Source organism: Ochotona curzoniae, unplaced genomic scaffold (assembly GCF_017591425.1).
Source record: "Ochotona curzoniae isolate NIBS_2020 unplaced genomic scaffold, NIBS_Ocur_1.0 scaffold_2453, whole genome shotgun sequence".
Taxonomy (NCBI): Eukaryota; Metazoa; Chordata; class Mammalia; order Lagomorpha; family Ochotonidae; genus Ochotona; species Ochotona curzoniae.
In genome coordinates, this window is record NW_024467094.1 from 32,287,452 (window position 1) to 32,308,102 (window position 20,651).

Consider the following 20,651-nt stretch of genomic DNA (forward strand, 5'->3'; position numbering starts at 1 on the left):
CAGCTCTCCTTGAGCAGGTGCGAGGCGGCGGGCGGGGCGGTCGACCCGAGCCTGAGTTTCGCTTTCCGGCGCCTGCGCGCACAGGGGCCGGGCCCGCCCTCCGGGCTATGTAAGGCCGCGTGGCCAGGGGCGCACCCGCCACCGAGAGGCTCGCGTGGCGCAGGCGGGTGGCCCGGAGCGCGAGTGCCCGCAAAGGCGGCGACGGCGGCGCCCCCTCATCATGGTGAGCGCACGGCTGGGGGCCGGGGAGGAGGCCTGGCTGGGCATCGGGTGGTGGAGTGGGGGTGGCTTTTTCGTAACGGAAATCGGGGGTGTTTGGAGACTCTCGGGAGGAAGTGGCATGTAAACGAGCCCCGGGGCTGGAAGCAAGAGTTCCTGCAACACAGCCCTCAGGTAGGGGTTGCGGGAGTCCTGGGCAGGGGAGCTGGAGCCGGGCGTCTGAAGGAAGCGTTTGGAGAATCCCCGGTGAGGGAGGACCCCAGCCACTGCAGAGTCCAGCGGTGTCCTGGGGCGACCTGGGGGTGGCTTGGACGTGGCCAGGAGCGGTGCATGGAGGCACAGGCGCAAGGTCTGCCCGATGAAGCTGTGTCTGCTTGGGCCCTTGGACTGCTGTGAGAAGCGGTCCAGGCCTTTTGTCACCTGTGGCTTTTGAGTAGATGGGAGGGAGGACAGATGGCTTGGAGAAGTGCTGCTGACTGTTGGGGAAGCGGCACCAACGGAGCCAACCCCATGACACAGGTGCCCGGTGCTGCCCAGTCCTGAGGCAGGCACAAAGATGGCAACTTTGTGGGGGCCTGGGAGCGGGCAGTGGAGGAGGTGGCAGGCGGTGAATGAGGCTCTTTGTCCAGTGCTCTCCCGCCCTGCCCCCCACCAGCTATTCTGTGGGACCATTGTGTCCCCCCCCAAAGGCAGACAAGAGAGTATTATCTGTTGCGGCCATTGTTGGGGGGAGGAAGGGAGTCAGTCTTTGGGTCACCCTCCTCCACTCCAACTCTGTATTAGAGCCAGGGCAGCTGAAGCCGTGGCCAGAAAGAGAGAGAAGCCCCGGGCCTTCAGGGAGGGCACACAGTTTCCACAGGTGCCAGGCCAGTGCCAGACCCACGGGCCCCAGGGTCGGCCCTGCCTGCACTTCTGCCCTCTGTGCTGTTCAGAGGCACAGCTGCACTTCTCGCCCTATCTTGCACAGCTGGCAGTAGGTGGGCACCCCTGCCTTGCCTGGGGAGGTGCTTACTTGGCTCCAGGGTTCCTGGCATTCTGGGCTCGGGGAAGGAGCAGGGGACGAAGCGGCTGGGGTAGCCGCGGCTGGGGTAGCCACTGGGGCACAGCTGGCTGATGTTTCCTTTCTTCCCCCTCCTCACACAGAGCAGAGGCTTCTCCCGAAAGAGCCACACCTTCCTGCCCAAGATCTTTTTCCGTAAAATGTCTTCCTCGGGGCCCAAGGAGCAGCCTGAGCTGCAGTTCCCGTTCCTGCAGGATGAGGACACGGTGGCCACGCTGCATGAGTGCAAGACACTCTTTATCCTGCGTGGGCTGCCAGGAAGCGGCAAATCCACGCTGGCGCGGCTCATCGTGGACAAGTACCGGGATGGCACCAAGATGGTGTCTGCTGACAGCTACAAGATCACCCCCGGCACACGCACCACCTTCCCAGAGGAGTACAAGCGGCTGGATGAAGACCTGGCGGCCTACTGCCGCCGCGACGTGCGCGTCCTGGTGCTGGATGACACCCACCATGAGCGGGAGCGGCTGGAGCAGCTCTTTGAGGTGGCTGACCAGTACCAGTACCAGGTGGTGCTGGTGGAACCCAAGACGGCCTGGCGCCTGGACTGTGCCCAGCTCAAGGAGAAGAGTCAGTGGCAGCTGTCGGCCGATGAGCTCAAGAAGCTCAAGCCGGGGTTGGAGAAGGACTTCCTGCCGCTCTTCTTCGGCTGGTTCCTGACCAAGAAGAGCTCCGAGAGCCTCCGCAAAGCTGGCCAGGTCTTCCTGGAGGAGCTGAGCGGCCACAAAGCCTTTAAGAAGGAGCTTCGGCACTGTGCGTGGTCAGGGTGGGGGCGTGGGGTGCTTGTTGCACTTGGAAAGGGTGGAATGGGCAGAAGCGGGACAGGGGAGGTAGCCTTGGGCAGTGGGAGTGACAGTGATGGGAATGTGGAGTGAGGTGCTTCCCTGTGCCCTTCCTGTCCTCTGCTCCCAAGCCCCTTCCCCCGGCCTGGATCTGGATTGGTACTCAGATAATGAATGTGTTCCTGTGGAGGGGAGGAGCTGGCAGTGTTTTCATACTCAGGGTCAGTAGCTGAAAAAAAGCATAACTGTGCAAATGTAAGCTGCAGACATGAAAGCCGGGACTGTGTGGTGTTGCTAGGGATGGTTCCCAGGCTGTAGGCCACCCAGCGCATCCCGGTGGTATCCTTCAACTCTGGAAAATGCCAGTCACAGTTGGTCCCAAACTCTTGGCCTTCCAGATGGAAAGCTGGGCCCAGAGTGGGCTTAGGAGCTGTGTGCTGGAGCCCTGGCTGCGTCCACTGCTGTAGGGTCTCTCCCAGCAAAGGCCTTTGCCCCAGACAGAGGGCAGGTTTGGGATAAGAGAAGCTCCGGTGGCCCTTGTCCTTCTGAAGAGGCCCCTGGGGTTGTCACCCTTGTACGTGCCCAGGTGCCGTTTCTGACATGCCCGAGTTCTAGATACCGTCCTCCTTGGAACAGTCTGCCCACGTGTCCATCAGCTCATGTCGTACCTGTAGGAGGTCTCGGAGAAGACTGCAGAGTACCCTGCAGCGACAGTGGCTGGGACTGAGCCTGCCAGGTCTGGACTAGGGGAGGACAGTGAGGCAGGGCTCCGGGTCAGAGCTGGCAGCCTTGCCTTGCATGGCAACTGTGGACAGCTGGAAGGCGTTTCTGCTTGGGCGATGGCTGAGGACAAGGCCTGCTTTCCAAGTAGAAGTCTTTAATGTGCTCCTTTTAGTAAAAGCTGGGGGCTGCAGGGCTGGGGACTGGAGGCTGCCTACCAGCTACACAGTGTTACCCCAGCATATACTAGAGCACCCCTGGACCGGGCACATCCTCTGTAGACTCTTCCACCAAGCCAGCAGTTACCTCCCTAAATGGATCCAGAAGAGATGGGGCAGCACCAGTAGTTGGTACAGTGCCCTGGGCATGTTGTCTTATTGGATTGACAGAAGGATCCATTGTCCATCCCAAGCCAGTGAGCGGGTTTCTGGCTCTTTCCAGCGGTCCCCACTGCCTGACCCCATTCATCCTTCATCCCCCTCACCCCCGCTTTCAGGACTGCTCCTCTCCTTGCTGTACCTGCATTGCCTATCCCTGGAACACAGGTGCCTAAGGGTTTGGAGAAGGGATGTAAAAAATGCACCCCGCAGGGCTAGGGGGTGCAGATGCTTGCCAGGACTCTGTCCAGCTGCTGAGTGTGAACCATGGGGAGCTGCTCATGCATGTATGCTTGACTAGCTGTGCCTCCCCGCCTGGGACTCCCTGGCCTGCCCTGACCACCCTCCCCTCCCTGCAGTCATCCCCGGGGATGAGCCCAAGGAGAAGGTGGAACTGGTCAGCTACTTTGGGAAGAGACCCCCGGGCGTGCTGCACTGCACCACCAAGTTCTGCGACTACGGGAAGGCTGCTGGGGCTGAGGAGTATGCCCAGCAGGAGGTGAGTTCTCCCCAGGGGTGCTCCGCTGGGGTGGGGTGGGGAGCTGGGGGCAAGGGGACTGCAGTGCCCTTTGGAGATGGGGACTTGGGCCGGAAACCAGACAGCAGCTCCTCCTTCCTGGCCGAGTCACCTGGTTCCCACAGCCCGCCCAGAGTGCCGCCTCCTTCTGTGGATCAAGAATGGGTGGACACAGCAGGCTGCTGCCCTCACCTCTCCAAGTCTGTCTTTGTCCCAAAGGCTGGAAGTCCGTTCCCTGGCCCCAGGGAGTCATGGGGCAGTGGAGCTCACTACCCCCATACACACACCAGTGCAGGGCTCCCATGCCTCTAAGCCCTCAGAGGATGTGACCTTTCGATCCCAGCCTCCTCAGGGAGACCCTCCCTGACCCTCCCTGTGTCCCCTCTTCTCTGCTTTGGCTAAGGCAGCCATTCTGCTCACTGCCCTCCTCCGATTCCTGAGGTTGAGAAGCCCTTAATTTTTTTTTCACCCTTGCCCCTTAGAGTGAATCAGTGGCACTGCCAGCTGTATCCACTTCTTCATCTAGCAACGTTTATTAGAGACCTGTTCCATTACTGCTGGGACAAGGGTTTGTGAGGGAACCTAGAGATGCCTTTACAGGCCAGTGAGAGATGGCCCTTCTCAAAGAATCAGATGTATAGCCAGTGAGGCCATGGAATCTGACGTAAGCCAAAGGGGACAGTGGATTTGGACAAGGACATGTCTGAGTTCACCATGCCCTGCAGGGCACCCGCTGCCTGGATACAGAGCCATGGCCATTAACAGCTCGGCAGCGGTCACCTGAGCTTCCTGTTAGCGCTGAGGGTTAGCCCAACTCACAAGACCTGGAGGTGCCACACAGTGCTAAAGGCCCCAAGGCTATAAGCCAAGGCCTGGGCTCTCAGCTCCCAGCCTGCCTGTCACCTGCTCTCCCGCTTTTGCCAGCAGGGCCAGGCACAGCTATCTCCTCTGCACACCTGCGCTCGTCTCTCTTGGGAGTGATGGAGCCCTGGTCTGCCACGCCCCGTGATCGCAAGCCTCCAGCTCAGGTCCCCTCTTCCCTCTTGGCCTTCTAGGTGGTGAAGAAGTCTTACTGCAAAGCCTTCACACTGACCATCTCTGCCCTCTTCGTGACACCCAAGACAGCCGGGGCCCGGGTGGAGCTGAATGAGCAGGAGCTGCTGCTGTGGCCGAGCGATGTGGACAAGGTGTCCCCTTCTGACAACCTGCCACGGGGGAGTCGGGCACACATCACGTTGGGCTGCGCAGCCGACGTGGAAGCTGTGCAAACGGGCATCGACCTCCTGGAGATTGTGCGGCAGGAGAAGGGGGGCAGCCGCGGTGAGGAGGTGGGCGAGCTCAGCAGGGGCAAGCTCTACTCCCTGGGCAGTGGGCGCTGGATGCTGAGCCTGGCCAAGAAGATGGAGGTGAGGGCCATCTTCACTGGCTACTACGGCAAGGGCAAGCCTGTGCCAACGCACGGCAGCCGCAAGGGGGGCACCTTGCAGGCCTGCACCATCATCTGAGCATGTTCAAGTGGGGGGAGAGGAAAAGGTGCCTTTTCCCCTGGTCTTTAAGATTCCTTTTTTGTTTTTATACTCAAAAGTTAACCTGCCCGCAACTTTTTGGAAACTTGTAATATAACTGCCTCCCTCCCAGTGTCCGCCCCGCCCCACATCCTTGCCCTTTAATAGGAGCTAAACACAAGGGGGGTGGGGTGAGTAGGCACCTTCAGGAACCAGCACCAGAGCTGATGAGGCTGGGCCGCGCTGGGCCTGGAGCTGCAGCCAGCACCCCAAACCCTATCCTCTTCCAGGTGTTGGTGGGCCCACCCCTTGCCCAGATCCACATTGGCTGGGGGAGGTCCCTGCCGTCTCACTAACCCGCTGAGGGAGGTGCAAGGCAGTGGGCAGGGTGGTGGGAGGGGCAGGCATCCATTGCCTTGGAAGAGCAGTGGCTTTGGGAGAAACCCTGGATTTTTGACTCCATTTATTAATCACTGTAGCCTTGGGCGGGATGGGGCCATTTGCCAGGGTAGAAATGGTAATAATTAGATAACTGGGGAAATAAACAGAACAGGAAGAGCCCCAGGAAGGCGATGATGGGCTGGCCGGTCCAGTGGTGTCCTGTGGCTCTGATGTGTTAACACCAGAGACAGTGTGCTGGCGGGGAGCCCCAGGCTTGCTCCTGTCTGAACATCTTGCCCCCATGGTGTCCTCTTGGCAGGGGGCTGGCAGGCACCAAGAGCCAGGGGGCAGACCTTGAGCTGGGAAGAGGTTTTCAACATTGCCACATGGGCTGTGTTATGGGGTGCCCCCCACCTCCTTCTGCTCAGTAACAGGACCTTGCTAATCAGGTTGTCTACAGAAAGTGCTTGGAATTTACGTTACCCTCCTGGCTCTGCCCAACCCCGGCAACTGGAATGACTTACAATGAAATAAATCTCGTTAATCCTGGCTGTGCGTAATCTCTCTCGCCCTCTGTGTCCAGCTCTGTCTTCCCTGGGGCTAGGGCTAGGTTGATTAGGACTGGCTTTGTCCCCCAGCTCGGGGCCATCGGTCCTGTCTCCCCTCTGCTGGCTGGGCACAGCTGTGGCGAGGCTGGGCAGTGGAACAGTGTTGGCTTTCATGAGGTGGCAGAAACGAAAGAGGCTGGCCTTGGATGCTCGCCGAAGTGGGGGCTGCCTGGGGGCTCATCCCCATTAATCACAGCATCCCTGCCCAGTCCCTTCAAAAAAATGTCACAGTTAAGATTTCAGGTTGCTTGCTGTACTCCATTCTCTAGGGAAGGCCACCGGTGCCTCTTCCAAACAAGGGACACAGTGCTGAGCTGGGGCCTGAAGAGCCACGTGGGACTTCACCTTCTCGGGCTTTGCTCGGTCATGTGTCCATAGTCCAGAGCCAGGAGCAGGAGATCAGACAGGGGAGACCCCTCTCTGGCCTGCCTGGCGTTCCTGTGCTAATAACCAGGTGTGGGAAGGTGTTCACAACCCACCGGGCACCACACCTGCTGTGTGGCCACAACCTGGGTCTCTGGCTCCGAGTCAGGACCAGGCCCGTGCTGGGGGCTCAGCTCTGGCTATCAACTGTGAAGCAAGAAGAAGCCTGCTAGAGCCAATGGCCAGAGAGGGTCAAAACATTTTATTCTCTTCTTTTTTAATAAAGTTAAACAGTAAAACAAAAATTCACAAGCTGCCTCCCTCCCTTCCCCATAGTCTTCAGCGCTGGCTCCTTTTCCTTCACCCAATCACACAGACATGGGATCCAAGTATGAAAACCAAACTGCTCTAAGTACACGGAGACAAGATGAAGGGAGGAGGTGAAGTATGTCCACATTCAAGATTAAACTGAGCGAGTCCGCATCTTCTGGGTTTGGGGTGGCTGCCCTTCATTAGCCAAATTGAAAAAAGAAATTTCCTGGGCCGGACGCTGGGAAGGGAGAAAAGGGTTTGTGAGTCGGTGCGCACTGTGGGTTTTTCTAGGGATGGCAAGGAGCCTCCAAGGCCTGCTTCAGAGGGAGAGGGCAAGCACTTCGAGGGCAGCTTCTCCATTCCCGAGTGCCCCCATCCCATCCCCAGCCACCCAGGGCAAGTATGTGGCTTCAACATCTAGGAACACACCCACCTTCAAAGCTGAAGCCCCCAGGGCCTCCGAAGAACGCCTTGAAGATGTTGTTCGCGTCAAAGTCTGTGCGGCAGGGGATCAGGGAAGAGACAGAAGGTGGGACAATCAGAAATGTCAGGAGGGTATCTCAAGCACTCCATAGCCTTCCCAGTCGGACCACTGCCCCCAATCCCCACATCAGACAAGAGGTGGGCACAGTAGCCGGACCCTCTGTGATAGACACCCTGCCAGACCCCACTCCTGGGATGTGCCCCCCTCTCTCCCAAAGGAAAGCCTTCTCGGCCTCAACTCGCTCTGCTGGCCCATCTTCTCAATCACTGGGAATGTCCCTGCTCTGTAAGACTTACTGGCCCCATAAAGCTGGGGCTGCCACTGAAAAGGCTAACCGGCCCTACAGTGAGCTATGCCTCACTGTACTTGCTTGAATGTCTAGCACTCCACCCACTTTAACCAGGAGAAAAGCTAGCACCTGCTAGGTTCCACTCCTGTGGCTGGGTACTCTGCAACAGCTTGTCAGGGAAAACAATGTCAGACAGGGGGATTAAGTCACCTGCTCAAGACACCCAGAACAGGAAACACTCTCACCTGGCTCTGAGAACCCCACCCCCATTTTTTTCTTTTTCATCTACTTAAATGCACAGTGAGACAGACACATGTGTAATTCTGTCCTCTGGTTCACAAAATGCCGCAACAGGCAGGGCTGGCCCACACTGATGGCAGGAGCCCTTGCACTTGGGCTTTCATCTGGTACGAGGCACCAGCAGGAAGCTGGGTAGGAAGCAGAGACACCAGGACAGACCCAGGCACTTCTGGGACGTGGATGTTCCAAGTTGTGCCAGGTGGACGTAGCTCCATCAGCTACCACATGGTGTCCTAAAGCATCTTCCCCTTTCCCTGCATAGCTCATCTTCCTGGCCAAAGTCATGTTGTTTTGCCCACCCCCCAGGCCTTTCCTACCTGCTGTATCTTCCATTCTGCACCCCCTCTTCCCCATCACAGTTATTTCCAGGGGCTGGTATTGTGCATTGTGGTGCAGCACACTGAGCCACTCACTGCCTGTGACACCATCATCCTACATGGTGCTGCTTTGAGTTCCAGTGCTCCACTTCTGATCCAGCTCCCTGCTAACATGCCCGGGGAAGCAGCAGAAGATGGCCCAAGTGCCTGGGCCCCAGCCACTTACGTGGGAGACCTGGATGGAATTCCAGGCTCCTAGCTTCTTTCTTCTTTTTTTTTAAAGATTTATTTTTTTATTGGAAAGGCAGATTTACAGAGAGGAGGAAAGACAGAAAGTTCTTCCTTCTGCTGGCTCACTCCCCAAGTGGCTGTAATAGCCGAAGCTGAGCCAATCTGAAGCCAGGAGCCAGGAGCTTCTTTTGGGACTCCCACGCAGGTGCAGGGTCCCAAGACTTTAGACCATCCTCCAGGGAGCTGGATGGAAGTGGAGCAGCAAGGACATGAACCAACGCCAATATGGAATTCCAGTGGATTCAAGGTGAGGATTTAGCCACTAGGCTACCACACTGGGCCCAGACTTTTGGCTTTGACATGGCCCAGCTCTGGCTCTTGCAAACATTTGTTAACACCCTAGCTCTAAAGGCATCCAAGTGACTCGCTGGCTTCGTCTCTCACCTGCCTCTAGTGCCCTAACCCTGCGGTCTCCTAGCGCCGTGCTTTTAGGCCCTTCCAAGCCTGCCGCTGCTGGTTCTCCCCTATACAGCTGCCTTAGCTGATAGCACTGGTGTGATTGCACTGCCTATAACCCTGTCAAGATCATGCATCAAACTGAACCTCGGTGTTTGAGTCTGCAAGCCCCTAACCTTGTGTTCCTGGAGCCTGGGGAAAGGAGCTGTTACTATTACCTCTAGTGCCTTATGCCCTACAGACACACACGAAGGGGGCTGGCACATGTCCCAGAGGCCCTGGCTGGTGACACAGCTCCTCCTCCTGGAATGTCTTCAGAAAAAGCTCCAGCGTTCCATAGCCACCACAGTGACCCAGGCCGCCCCGAGCAACTCACCAGCCATATTCATGCCCTCCTCATCCAGATCCTGGCCGCTGTCATAGCGCGTCTTTTTCTTGGGGTCAGAGAGGATGGTGAAAGCCTCTCCAACTTCCTTGAACTTTTTCTCCTCTTCTTTCTGGACCTCAGCACTGGCTCCACTGTGCCGATCTAAAGAGGCAGCGGCAGAAGACACAGATGAGCCTCAAGGAAACAAAGTTTAAGATCAAGATCGTATGATGCTGATTTTGGAAGTTCGAACTTCTTGGAAGTTGTCAGGGAGAGAACCCACTAGCATCTTATTCCCAGCAGCAGCTGCTCTCCCAGGCTTCAGCCCTGGGCCCGGCTATGCATTCTTCCCACTGAGTCTTCCCAGCTCTACCTGGATGGTGCATCAAAGCCCGCTTCCGGTAAGCTTTCTTGATTTCATCCTCAGAAGCGTTCTTGTCCACGCCCAAAATCTTGTAGTAATCTTTCCTCTTACTCCTCTTCAGTTCCATCTGTGCATTTTTGAGGAGCTGTTTGTGTTCTAGAGGGAGACACCCAGCATCAATGGAACCATCTGATTCCAGTTCCTCCTGCTGGGTCACCTCCTGGAACCACAGGAGTGCCAAGCCTGGTTCCCCACACCAGGGGCTCTCAGTGTCTGGGTTCCTCACATCAGCCTCATGGCACAGGACAGGAAGTGAAAGTGCCCGGGAGGCTCTGGGGTCAGAACACAGTCCTTTGTGTCCTGACACACCGTCTAGTTCATTGCTCCTGGCCAGTGGCCAAACGGAAGCTCCAGGTACAGCCCAACCCCTCAGTTCCATGTCAGTGCTTACATGCAGGACCACACTGTCCCCGAGAAGTGATGCCCCACGCCTCCTTTACCTTTTGTTTTTTCCGTCTGGTACACCTTCTCGTAGTCCCGAACTGCTTCCTCGTACTGTTCCGTGTCCGTGTAACTGCAGAGGAAATACAAGGTAACACGGTGCTCAGGCGGGGCCAGCACTGGTTTCCAGGCTCACTGGAGAGGAGGCACGGTTCAAGCAAGAGACACACATTTTGGGGAAGAGATTTCGGAGAGGAGGGCTTCCTCATGGCGCACAGGAGAAAATCAGCTCAGAGTTCCTCCAGGAAAGAGAGACGGCTTCCGGCACTTGCACCCAGCAGCTAAAGGCCACTCTGCTGAGTGGGAAATAACCCAGCTCCTTTCAACATAGCCCCCGAGAGGCATCCTGGAAGGCCCTGGCAGAAGGAAGGCCCCTACTTGATTACCAGCATTGAAACACAAATGGAAAAACACCTATCATGGGAGGGAGACCCTCATGAAAGAGCCCCGAAACCTACAATGCCAAAACCATGCAGGACCAGCAAGCTCCAACCCAGTGAAGTGGGGTTAGTGAGCCACTAGATGCATCACCTAAGGCAGAGGCAACCGGCAAACACTTCCTTTGAGACCAATTCACCTGAGGTGAAAGAAAGGAAGGGAGATTCTAAACACAGGGCTGCTTCTATTTCAGGAAGACAAGGAGGAGGCCCCTGACCTGAGCTGGGACACACCCAGTTGGCCAGGGTGACTGCCAGGCCAGTTAAGTGCCTCTTCCATGGAAGCAAGTGGCATCATCTGTGTGCTGGTAAGACTGCTGGTGCTATGACTGGCCTACCAGTTAAGCAGACTCCATCAGCTGGGAGCAGGAAGAGAGTGCGGCATGGCTACCTGCTATACCACGGGGCCCCCAATGATCACACAGCCACTACGGGTCATTCATGATTCCCAACAGCAGTACAGGCCTGGGCAGGGACAGTACTATTGTTGGCTGGCGAGAGAGAAGCCCAACATAGTAGCCATCTAAGTTTCTGACCCACACCACTATTTAGGACACAACACAAATGCTGCTACTAGGAACTCGGAGAATCACCCACAGAATGAACTAAGATCAAATCTGAAGTGAAAGTAAAAGCGAACTGGTAACTTACAACCTTGGGTGTAGCCCGAGGCTAGGCCTGCTGAACTTTCCCGGTCCCCACGTGAGGGAGAGCGTGTGCACTTGTACTTCACACCTGACTTTAGAGATCCTTCCATCATAAATTTCTCTAGCCCACGGCAGAGGATGCTGTAAGCACATGGTCTCTCCCTGACTTCAAGGGTAAACCGAGTCAGACAAGGGCAGCGGGCAGCTCTCTGCAAGGGCTTCAGCCCAACACAACCTGGGGGGAGTTGGGGTGGGGGCCTTGTCTCAGCTGCCAGAGCGGACTGTGCTAAGGTGAGGAGGGTCTCTGAGGTGAGGTCTCAAAACCAGAGCCAAGAATTGTTTCCAGAAAAGGGGCTTTTTGATCAAAGCAACCCCAGATTTTTATTTACTGTCAACAAACAGAAGGAACTAACCCTGCCTCCCATCATCCCCCGGTAAGAACTTCCTGTTCCCTCCTCCATCCCTACAGAGTCCACTGACCTCACAGAACACCATGCTCCCCCGCCCCCGCCCCATCAGACAAGATGGCAGTGAAGACGTGCTAGAAAGCAGCGTTTTGTACCTGCAAGTTTCAGTCATTAACTGCCAAGGTGGACTCCTGTCCACGAAAGCTTTGCTTCTGGGCCAGATGAATGGCAACTTTCTCACACAATCTATAATTCTATGTAAGTATTGGTGCTGGACATACTTAGCTACTTAGAAATTCATTAAAAAAAAAAAAAAAAGCAGCAGCAGCATCATGGAATCCAATGTAGTGGCAGAGTGTTAAGTGTGATGCTGGCATTCCACATGGGCACCAGTTTGAGCTCTGGCTGTTCCACTCTGGATTCATTCTCTGCTAATGTACCCGAGAAACCATTGGAAGATGGCCCAAGTCCTTGGACCTCTGCACACATACAGCAGACCAGAAGAATCTCCTGGCTCCTGGCTTCAGCCTGGTGCAGCCCTCGCCATTGCAGCCATTTGGGACAGTGAATGAACCAGCAGATAAAGATCTCCCTGTGTGTTTTCCTCTTTTGTAACTCTACCTTTCAAGTAAATAAAAAATAAATCTTAAAAAAAAAAGCATTATGGGCAAAGTGGTTTTCTCTAAAGGACAGTCCAAGGAAGGCTGTGGTGGGATGTGGTCCCAAGCGCCACCACACCCTGATGGAGACCTGGCATATCCACTTCCAGGGCTCAGCTAGCATCAGTCCCAGGATCTGTTTTTGGGACAAAACAGTAAGAACAGAGAAGGGGTTGGGAGACTGTCACATAAGAAGTATGTCTTCCTTTTGGAAGTTTAAAAACGGGAATTTCTCTGTCTGAGGAATAATCTGGAATAAGAACAGCTGGATGTCTGACTGAGGTCTTCCCAAGGAATGTGTCTGTGTGTTCTAGGGTAAGATGAGCAGCATGGCGCTCAGAGTGGGCACAACACCCCGTCAGTCAGGAAGCCCTCTCAAAGCCAGACCACCTGGCTGAGGACCTCCTCGTCCTCCTGAGAGGCTGAGCTGGATTCCACACCATCTAACCCTCACAAGACTCTTCCCTCTCCCACGACAAGCAAGCTGAACCCAACCCTTCAATGGCCCGGAGAGGATTTGTGTTTTTCTCCTCCAAGCACCGTCCATCCATCCAAGAGACACGTACAGAGTGAGCACCCCTGTGCCAAGCACTGTGCCACGTTAGAGCAAAAGTGTACAACATAACACAGAATCTCCAAAGGCAATGGGTGAAAACTTTAACAAAAGGAATTTGGGTCAGGCATCAGAGAAAACTTACTGACCGTGAGGGGCGTTAGACACAGGCATGGGAGACTGAGGGAGCTGTGCAATCTCCTCCGCTGGAGGTCTATAAAGATAGTCTAGGGCTGGAACAATCCCACCTAGAGGCAGGGGGAAGGACCAAATGACCTCACGACATCCCTGGGTCTGCTCCGGCATCCACAGCGCGGCTCCCCTGGCAGGCCAGCGGCCCCCCTCTCCCCCTGCCCACGGGAGGCACTCACCACTGAGCTCTTCTCAAGTAGGCTTTTATGTAAGTGTCGTCGAGCTTCACTGCATTTGTGCAGTCTTCTATTGCATCATCTAGTTTCCTAAGCTTCAGGAGAGAGAGAGCAGTCACACTTCATATCTCAGGTGATTCAGGGAGCCCAGAAGCTGGGACCATGGCTTCCAAATTCTAAGTGTGGCACTCACACCTGCCTCTGAACCGTCTAGCAGGTTGCAAAGAAAGCCAACAGCTCAGTGGGCTAAGGACACCAGAGTCAGAACTGAAATGTTTTCTATGTGACGCAAGACATCTTCATCTGAGAGGACAAACCACTTCCTGTACCATGTTAGTGCCCAATCAAAACACGGAAACGCTACGTACGGGTGGTCTCCTGCCCCCTCCGTCCTTGCAGAGACCACCATGGGACTCACAATGACAGGGACTGTTGTTTAACCAGAACCCTGAGAGGGCAGTGGCCTGTTCTTTATTGCTTACAGTGTGTAGACCTCAGGAGCACTCAAGAGGCTGTGCATGGTAAGCATCAGGTAAGGTAGATGAAAATCTGGCCTGCTTCTTATAATTTGCTTCAAATCACTCCTAAAGCAAAAACAATCTCTTCTGCAAGCAAAAAGCAGCAGTTTCACTTGCTTAAAGTCTTTACAAAACTCCCAACGTCCTTTTCCTGCAGGAAAGGGCCCTTGGGGAAGAACAGGAAGGAACAGTCTTTCTCACTGTGACCCTCACCCGATCCTAACTGCACAGGAGAGGTGAGCGCCTGCAAAAAGCAGTCCGTGATAAGCCAAGATACAACTTTCCACAGACCACCTTCCCTGCTGCCTCTGGTTTACTCTGCTTGGGCAGACCCCTTTGATGACCCTCAGAAGCGTCTCCATGGGCCCCAAGCGCTTACCTTGGAATTAACTGTACCCCGATTACAGTAGAGTTTAGCATTTGTTTTGATATTGTTGGGGTCTATCCCCAGGGCTTCTGTGTACAGTTCATGTGCTAGCTTGTAATTTCCTTCCTTAAATGCTTTATTCCCATCTTCTTTCTTCGCTTTAAGAGCTTTGGCATTCTACAGAGAAAAGCAAGAGGTCAGTCTCAGGTCACTGTACTGAGAGGTCAGAGTCTACTTCAATTATTATCATTTTTTTTTTCTTGCCTCAAGCAGTTTAGCATCACACAGCAGCTCCCCACTCCACCCAGCATGTGATTCGCAGGTGCTTCCTGGGGTGGGTAGGGAAACCAAGACTGACAAGTTACTGACAGGCATGCCCTGCTCCCCGGGGTTTGTCTCTATTCCCTAGGGCAAGCATGACTATCTTTTCTTTATGAAGGAGGGAAAAAGCAAAACCGAAAACCAACACTCACTCCGATAATAGTAAAAGGAACTGATTAAACATGATGACATTTACCTTTAGATAAACCAAAGTAAAAGAATGAGGCATCCTTGCAAATGGAAAGAATAGCAATCACTTCCTTCATGATCCTAAAACCTTCCGCTGAAAAGGAAGCATCTTTCCTTCCCACCCAGATCTGGTGTCTGGAACTTACTCTGCAAGCAATGCAGGCTTTCTCGTGGTCAGGAGCCATCCTGAGAGCCTGCACAAAAAACTGAACCGCCTTCTCAATGCAATCTTCATAATAAAGGCAAAGACCACGAACATAGAGCGCATCCGCGTTGGTGGAATCTACTCGTAAAATGTCACTGCAAAAGCCAGAAAGGGGAATGTCCACACCACGACCGCTACCACGTTTGGCCAGCTTTTCCCCTTGACTGTGTAGTCTCTGAAGGCAGACAGTTAAAAGAACTTTTCCATAGTCTTCCTCAAATAAATCATCCATACTCATCTTACAGCAAGAGGCGCTCAATCACCACTGACAAGGCTACATCTTTTCATTGGTTTTGGTAACTAAACCACAGGGCCCAGCGTGATAGCGTAGGGGCTAAAACCTCGCCTTGAATGAACGGGATCCCATATGGGCACCGGTTCCAATCCCAGCAGCTCCACTTCCCATCCAGCTCCCTGCTTGTGGCCTGGGAAAGCAGTAAAGGAAGGCCCAAAGCCTTGGGACCCTGCACCCATGTGGGAGACCCGGAAGAAGTTCCTGGATCCTGGCTTCGGATCGGCACAGCATTGGCCGTTGCGCTCATTTGGGGAGTGAATCAATGGACGGAAGATCTTCCTCTCTGCATATCTGACTTTCCAATAAATAAATCTTAATAAATCTTAAAAAAAAAAATCTTAAAAAAAGAAATACAGTCACAGCCACTCCTAATATCTATGGCTGTTTCTGTATTACAATGGCAGTGCTAAGTAGCCTGCAAAGGCAGAAATATTTACAATACAGTCCCTGACAAAGCTGGCCAAGCCTGGAATAGAAGTAAAAGGACTAAAGGTAAAATATACAAGAAAAAATTCAAGTAATATCCCCAAAATTCACTTACCCTATTCCCTCCTACACAACCAAGTATTTGCTACAATTCTATACTCATATATGCTGTGGGTTTTCAAATGTGGTATCATTTTTGGCCTTAAGTTTCAAGAAAGCCTCATCAGACCCCACTGACCTACCCATAGGACCACACTGTGTAGCAGAATCTGCCTGTTCAACACAGAACTGATCTAGCGCATACCTGGCCACAGACTGTGCTTCTGGGTAGCGACCCAGCATTGCTAAACATTCTGCTTTGAGGATTTTGAAGCGATGGCAGGCAGGGGCAAATTCCAGGGCGCGGTCCATGCAGAAAACCACCTGGGGGAGGAAGACAAGAAAGACGATGCTTCATTTTAAGACTTCAGAAATGTCGTCACTTTAGTTTGGACAGTCACAGAGCTAAAGTTCAAACAAATTCTTTGGGTTCACTGTTGGAGTAGGAAAGTAAAATCTAAGCACAAAAACATAGAAAATTCATTAGATTAAATGAAGATTGCTAAGAACAGTGTGTGGTATACACAGGATTCAACCTCTGTCACCATGCTGAGCCATGCTCACACTGACTGCACTCCAAATTCACATTCTTCTCACAAATTCGTTATCTGCTACTCTGCATAACCCATCATGACAGTCTATTAAGCAAAACAAGGAACAGCAGAGTTACTGCTCCAGCTTTTCTCAAATTGCTCAGTTTCTTCCTTCCTGATGCCAAGAACCTCACGTCTGAGTGCACACAGGCAGCCCCTTTCTGAGTAGCTTTTAGTACAGAAATTGCCCATTTTAAATGGATTTAAACAGGTTGTGTCAGATTACTGTTCTCAACATGCTCTTACACAAAGCTTAAGACGCAGCACACACTGCACTGATGGGGCATTCCCATTTTCTTTTCAGAGAAGTTTGTTTTCATTTTCGGTTTTGCTGCTATTTGCTGAGATCCCTGCTAAATCATACTCTCCTCAGGAATAATTAATCATGTGTTTGTGTTGTGGTACAATAAGTTAAGCCGCTGCTTGTGGGTACCAGCATCCTATCATAGTGCCAGCTCAAGTCCCAGTTGTTTTGCTTTCAACCCAGCTCCCTGCTGGGTGGGACACACGTGGGAGATCTGGACCACTCCTGACCACTGTGGCCACCCGCAGTTTGAACCAGTGGATAGGACGGTCTTCTCTCTGTCTCTAACTCTCTATCACTGCCTTTCAAATGAGCCAAAAAACAAAACAAAACAACAACAAACAAACAAAAAAATCCCACAAAACCCAAACAAACAAAACCCCTCAGGCTGGTGCTGTGGCATAGCATGTAAAGCTGCCACCTGCAGTACTAGCATCTCATATGCCAGTTGGTGTCCTGGCTGCTCCTCTTTCAATTAACTCCCTAAAATACCTGGGAAAGTAGCCCAGAATGGCCCAAGTGCTTGGACTCCTGTACCCACATGAGAGATCTGAAGAAACTCCAGGTACCTGGCATGGTCCTAACTGCTGCAGCCACTTGAGGAGTGAACCAACAGGTGAAGTCTGTCTTGCCTTCTCTCCAACTCTTCTGTGACTCTGCCTTTTAAATAACTAATAAATCCTTTTTTAAAAATTTAGGGCTCAGCACAATAGCTCAGTAGCTAAATCCTCACCTCGCACATGCCAGGATCCCATACAGGTGCTGGTCTGTGTCCCGGCTGCTCCACATCCTACCCAGCTCCCTGCTTGTGGCCTGGGAAAGCAGTGGAGGACCCTACATCGGGGGGAGACCCGAAAGAGGTTCTTGCCTCTGAATCGGCTCAGCTCTGGCCACTGTAGCCACTTGGGGAGTGAACCAGTGGATGGAGGATTTTTCTGTTATATCCTTCTTTCTATAAATCTGCCTTTCCAATAAAAATTAATGAATCTTCAAAAAGAAAAAAGTTAACTCAAATGAGAAGTCTGGAGTTAAAGGGCTTTTAACTCCCTCCAAGAATCTGGTCATGGGAATCAGAAGGAAATGAAGGCTGAGCATTTAGGGACAGGAGGCCTGCTGGGCAGGGCTGACAGTCCCCAGTGGAGTGCTATGGAGCTCTAACTGGCCAGAGCCTCTCTGTGCGAGGATACAGAGAGAGGTTCAACATCCATCCACAGGGAAAACACAAGCACAGTCTGGCGTGTACTTTCTTCCACGCATGAAGAAGAAACATTAGGACTTGGCACTTCATGTATGTGAGCCAAAACTGCAGAAGAAATTATAAGACACAAGAATAGTGAGAGCGCTAACTGGGCAGCCAATGGGTAAGTTTAAAGGGACACTCATCACTGAAAGGCCAAAATTAAAAATAACAGAAACAGGGGAAATTAGGTAAACCATGAGATAGATGTTCCCCTGAGAATGCTTTCTGGAAGGGTTTAAACAGCAAGGGCAATCATGGAATTTGGGCATTGTGCAGTGTGGTGCCAAATGTTGCCCACCCCCCATGGAAGTCAGTGGGAGGAGCAACAGTCAGCAAGCCATGGGCAGCCCCAGGCTGTGGCCCTCCCAGGGTGACGCTCCCTGCTGAGCTGCCTCTGCCCACCGCGCGAGGCTCAATACTTCCCTTCCACCCCCACCTCCCCTGGCCTCACTAGGGACAGCTGCAGGCAAAGAAGATCTTTGTTTCTTCCAAGTTCATCTGTTTCCCCTGCCAGGATAATTCTTCATTTGTGACATCACCATGAGCCACAGTGGCGGGGGCTGGGATATCACAAACAGAGGATTCTGTCACAAACTCAGAATTCTGGCTCCAGAGTAGGCAAGAGAGAAAAGAAACCCAGAAGACCGCCTTTGGAGACAAAGCTTTTGCCTATGTAAATTCCAGAAAACGTGACAGCAGGCAGAACTGCTTTCCAAACACACGCACAAAAGCCAAACAAAACAAACTTATGAATCACACTACAATGACACTGTGATTATTACAGTCAATGCACAGAGGAGGGATGCTAATAAGTTAACGCCAGGACTGTGCATCATCAATGCTCAGATGTATCATTACCAAGGAAAAGCCCACAGCGTGCGTCCAGAGTGACTCTTAACTACACCCTTCCATCAGACATTCATGGAACACCTGCTACAGAAATTCCTACACGGAAGGACAACTTCCTCCTGTCGACGCTACTCACAAACTTCTGTAAGTGACCCTGAGAGCCTCTTCCTCATCCATGTTTTGATAACCTTTTGGGGCCAGCTCCATCCTCTTGTGAAAGTCTGAATACCACTACCTAAGGATGGGAGCTAGGAGTCAAGTCAATCCTAATGTCTACAGGTTCTAGATTTCTAGAAACGTCTAGAACCTTTACACCTTCGCTGTGCTTCAGATGTATCAACCCCCACATGTAAACTCTCAAAGAACAATCACACAGTCTAACGTTTCAGGATAATCTTAACACCAAAATGTGACAACTATTTTTGACTTACAACTTTGTCTCACATACAGCAGGACTTAGTTAATTCTCATCTTTCAAATAAAAATGGACTGTCCAAATCCAGTATTTAATTTCATTTGGCTTTTCGTTTTAACCAATGCACTATATCACATCAACAATGGAAATAAATTCAAATAACAGATACATTTTGCTTTTTATCATAAAGCCAAATGTAGTTAAAAGAAGTACTTCACCTCTCTCCCAAATTTAAGTAAGAACAAAAAAGTTAAGAACCCAGCGAATGATAATTCACTGTTCTCCACTGCTTGGTTACGGGCGCACGCGCACCCACATGCACACTCCCATAGCAGGGAAAGGGCCGGTGGGGCAGACCCGCGGTTCTACCTTACCTTCCGAAAGTCCCGCTTCTCAAAATCCATTTCAGCTATCTTCTCATATTCCATGACTGCGTTAGCATTTTTGAACTGCACCAGAGAATCACATGTAAGAAAGTTTTAATGATGCCATAAATTGAATAATCACAAAAATCAATAAAGCTTTGCAGAATTTGGTTTGGGGACCCAGTGCTGTGACACAGTGGACTAAGCTGTCCCCTGTGCTGTGGTTGCTCCACTTCTGATCCAGCTCCCTGCAGATGCACCTGGAGAAGCATCAGAAGATGGCCCACGTGCTTGGGCCCTGCGTCCAACAGGAGACCCAGATGGAGTCCCAGGATCCCAACTTCAGCCTGGCCAAATCCTGGCTGTTGAAGTTGTTTGGGAAGTAAACTAGCAAGTGGAAAATTTCTCTGTGTCTCTTTCCATCTTTCTCACTATAACTGCCTTTCAAAAAAATCAGGACCATGGGGTTTCATAAATTGAGTTGATAGACCAACTATGATTCTGAGTATAAAGTAGAAACTAATGTTTCTGAGACAGCTGAGGAAGTAGGGTGCTTCAAGGAGCTAATTTGGATAAGGTTAAAAAAATTTTAGTAAATTCAAAATTCTGATTAAATTGGTGCCAACTCTTCAATTTTCAGGTTTTCTGAAACACCTCATACTGAAACTCAGCTGCCACAGGAGGAAGCTGTGGCTCAGCAAGACCCCAGACCTGCCTGAAGCCCCCCAGCTGTGGCGGATGGTTAGGGCAGGACTTAACTTGGTTCTGACTTCAATCTTGTCTCTGCCACACAGGACCCTGCTACTCCAGACACTGCCAAGGCCAGACCTTACCTCCTGCTGTGCTTGTGCGTTTTTGTGATCCAGTTCTAGGGCTCTCTGGAAACTGCGACATGCTGCCATGGCATTTCCTAGTGAGAGGTGACACTTGCCTTCTCGTAGATGACCCTGGAAGAAATATGAAGAGAGAAGAGCAGGAGCGTGACTGGCCAAGCAGAGAGATCGGCAGCAGCAATGAAGACCTGCACAAGCCAACCTGGGATGAAAAGGAGGAGCAAAGTGACTTCTGATTTGGGACAAACGTCCTCCAGAAATAGTTAACAATGTTAGGAGACACTGCAGGTTGTCACATCTGAGGAGAGGGCATGCTACTGTCACTTGGGGGTTAAAGGCCCCTACAAGGATTATCTAAGGTGGGCATTTGGTCTAGCAGTGAACAATCCCACACCCCACACCAGCGAG

The 20,651-nt window shown here is 52.4% G+C and overlaps 2 protein-coding genes across 4 annotated transcripts in view; one reads left to right on the forward strand and one right to left on the reverse strand.

Annotated features, from left to right (window-relative positions):
• Positions 1–129: 129 nt before the first annotated feature.
• On the forward strand, positions 130–6,110 carry LOC121170183 (2',3'-cyclic nucleotide 3' phosphodiesterase). Of its 2 annotated transcripts, none has more exons than XM_041001170.1 (4): positions 130–223; positions 1,363–2,032; positions 3,518–3,657; positions 4,731–6,110. In XM_041001170.1, the coding sequence occupies exons 1-4, from the start codon at positions 221–223 to the stop codon at positions 5,178–5,180; spliced, it is 1,263 nt and encodes a 420-aa protein (XP_040857104.1). In that variant the 5' UTR covers positions 130–220; the 3' UTR covers positions 5,181–6,110. The 2 variants fall into 2 exon arrangements, with proteins under 2 accessions (XP_040857104.1, XP_040857105.1); XM_041001171.1 differs by lacking the exon at positions 130–223 and adding an exon at positions 361–393.
• Positions 6,111–6,780: 670 nt separating this feature from the next.
• Positions 6,781–20,651, reverse strand: part of DNAJC7 (DnaJ heat shock protein family (Hsp40) member C7) — a 29,222-nt gene continuing 15,351 nt past the window's right edge. For both annotated transcript variants that reach the window (XM_041001168.1, XM_041001169.1), the window contains exons 4-14: positions 20,244–20,357; positions 19,420–19,494; positions 15,850–15,968; positions 14,766–14,919; positions 14,122–14,286; positions 13,228–13,319; positions 10,153–10,226; positions 9,662–9,808; positions 9,298–9,450; positions 7,278–7,340; positions 6,781–7,082 (exon numbers count right to left, since the gene is read on the reverse strand). In XM_041001168.1, coding sequence (XP_040857102.1) covers positions 7,045–7,082; positions 7,278–7,340; positions 9,298–9,450; positions 9,662–9,808; positions 10,153–10,226; positions 13,228–13,319; positions 14,122–14,286; positions 14,766–14,919; positions 15,850–15,968; positions 19,420–19,494; positions 20,244–20,357 — 1,194 coding nt within the window. In that variant the 3' untranslated portion in view covers positions 6,781–7,044. The remainder of the gene's footprint in view (positions 7,083–7,277; positions 7,341–9,297; positions 9,451–9,661; positions 9,809–10,152; positions 10,227–13,227; positions 13,320–14,121; positions 14,287–14,765; positions 14,920–15,849; positions 15,969–19,419; positions 19,495–20,243; positions 20,358–20,651) is intronic.

What these genes read in the sequence shown, in the direction of transcription:
- LOC121170183 (XM_041001170.1), top strand. An exon ending in TAAGAAGGAGCTTCGGCACT is followed by an intron (nt 2,033 to 3,517) that starts GTGCGTGGTCAG and finishes CCCTCCCTGCAG; the next exon opens with TCATCCCCGGGGATGAGCCC. An exon ending in AGGAGTATGCCCAGCAGGAG is followed by an intron (nt 3,658 to 4,730) that starts GTGAGTTCTCCC and finishes TTGGCCTTCTAG; the next exon opens with GTGGTGAAGAAGTCTTACTG.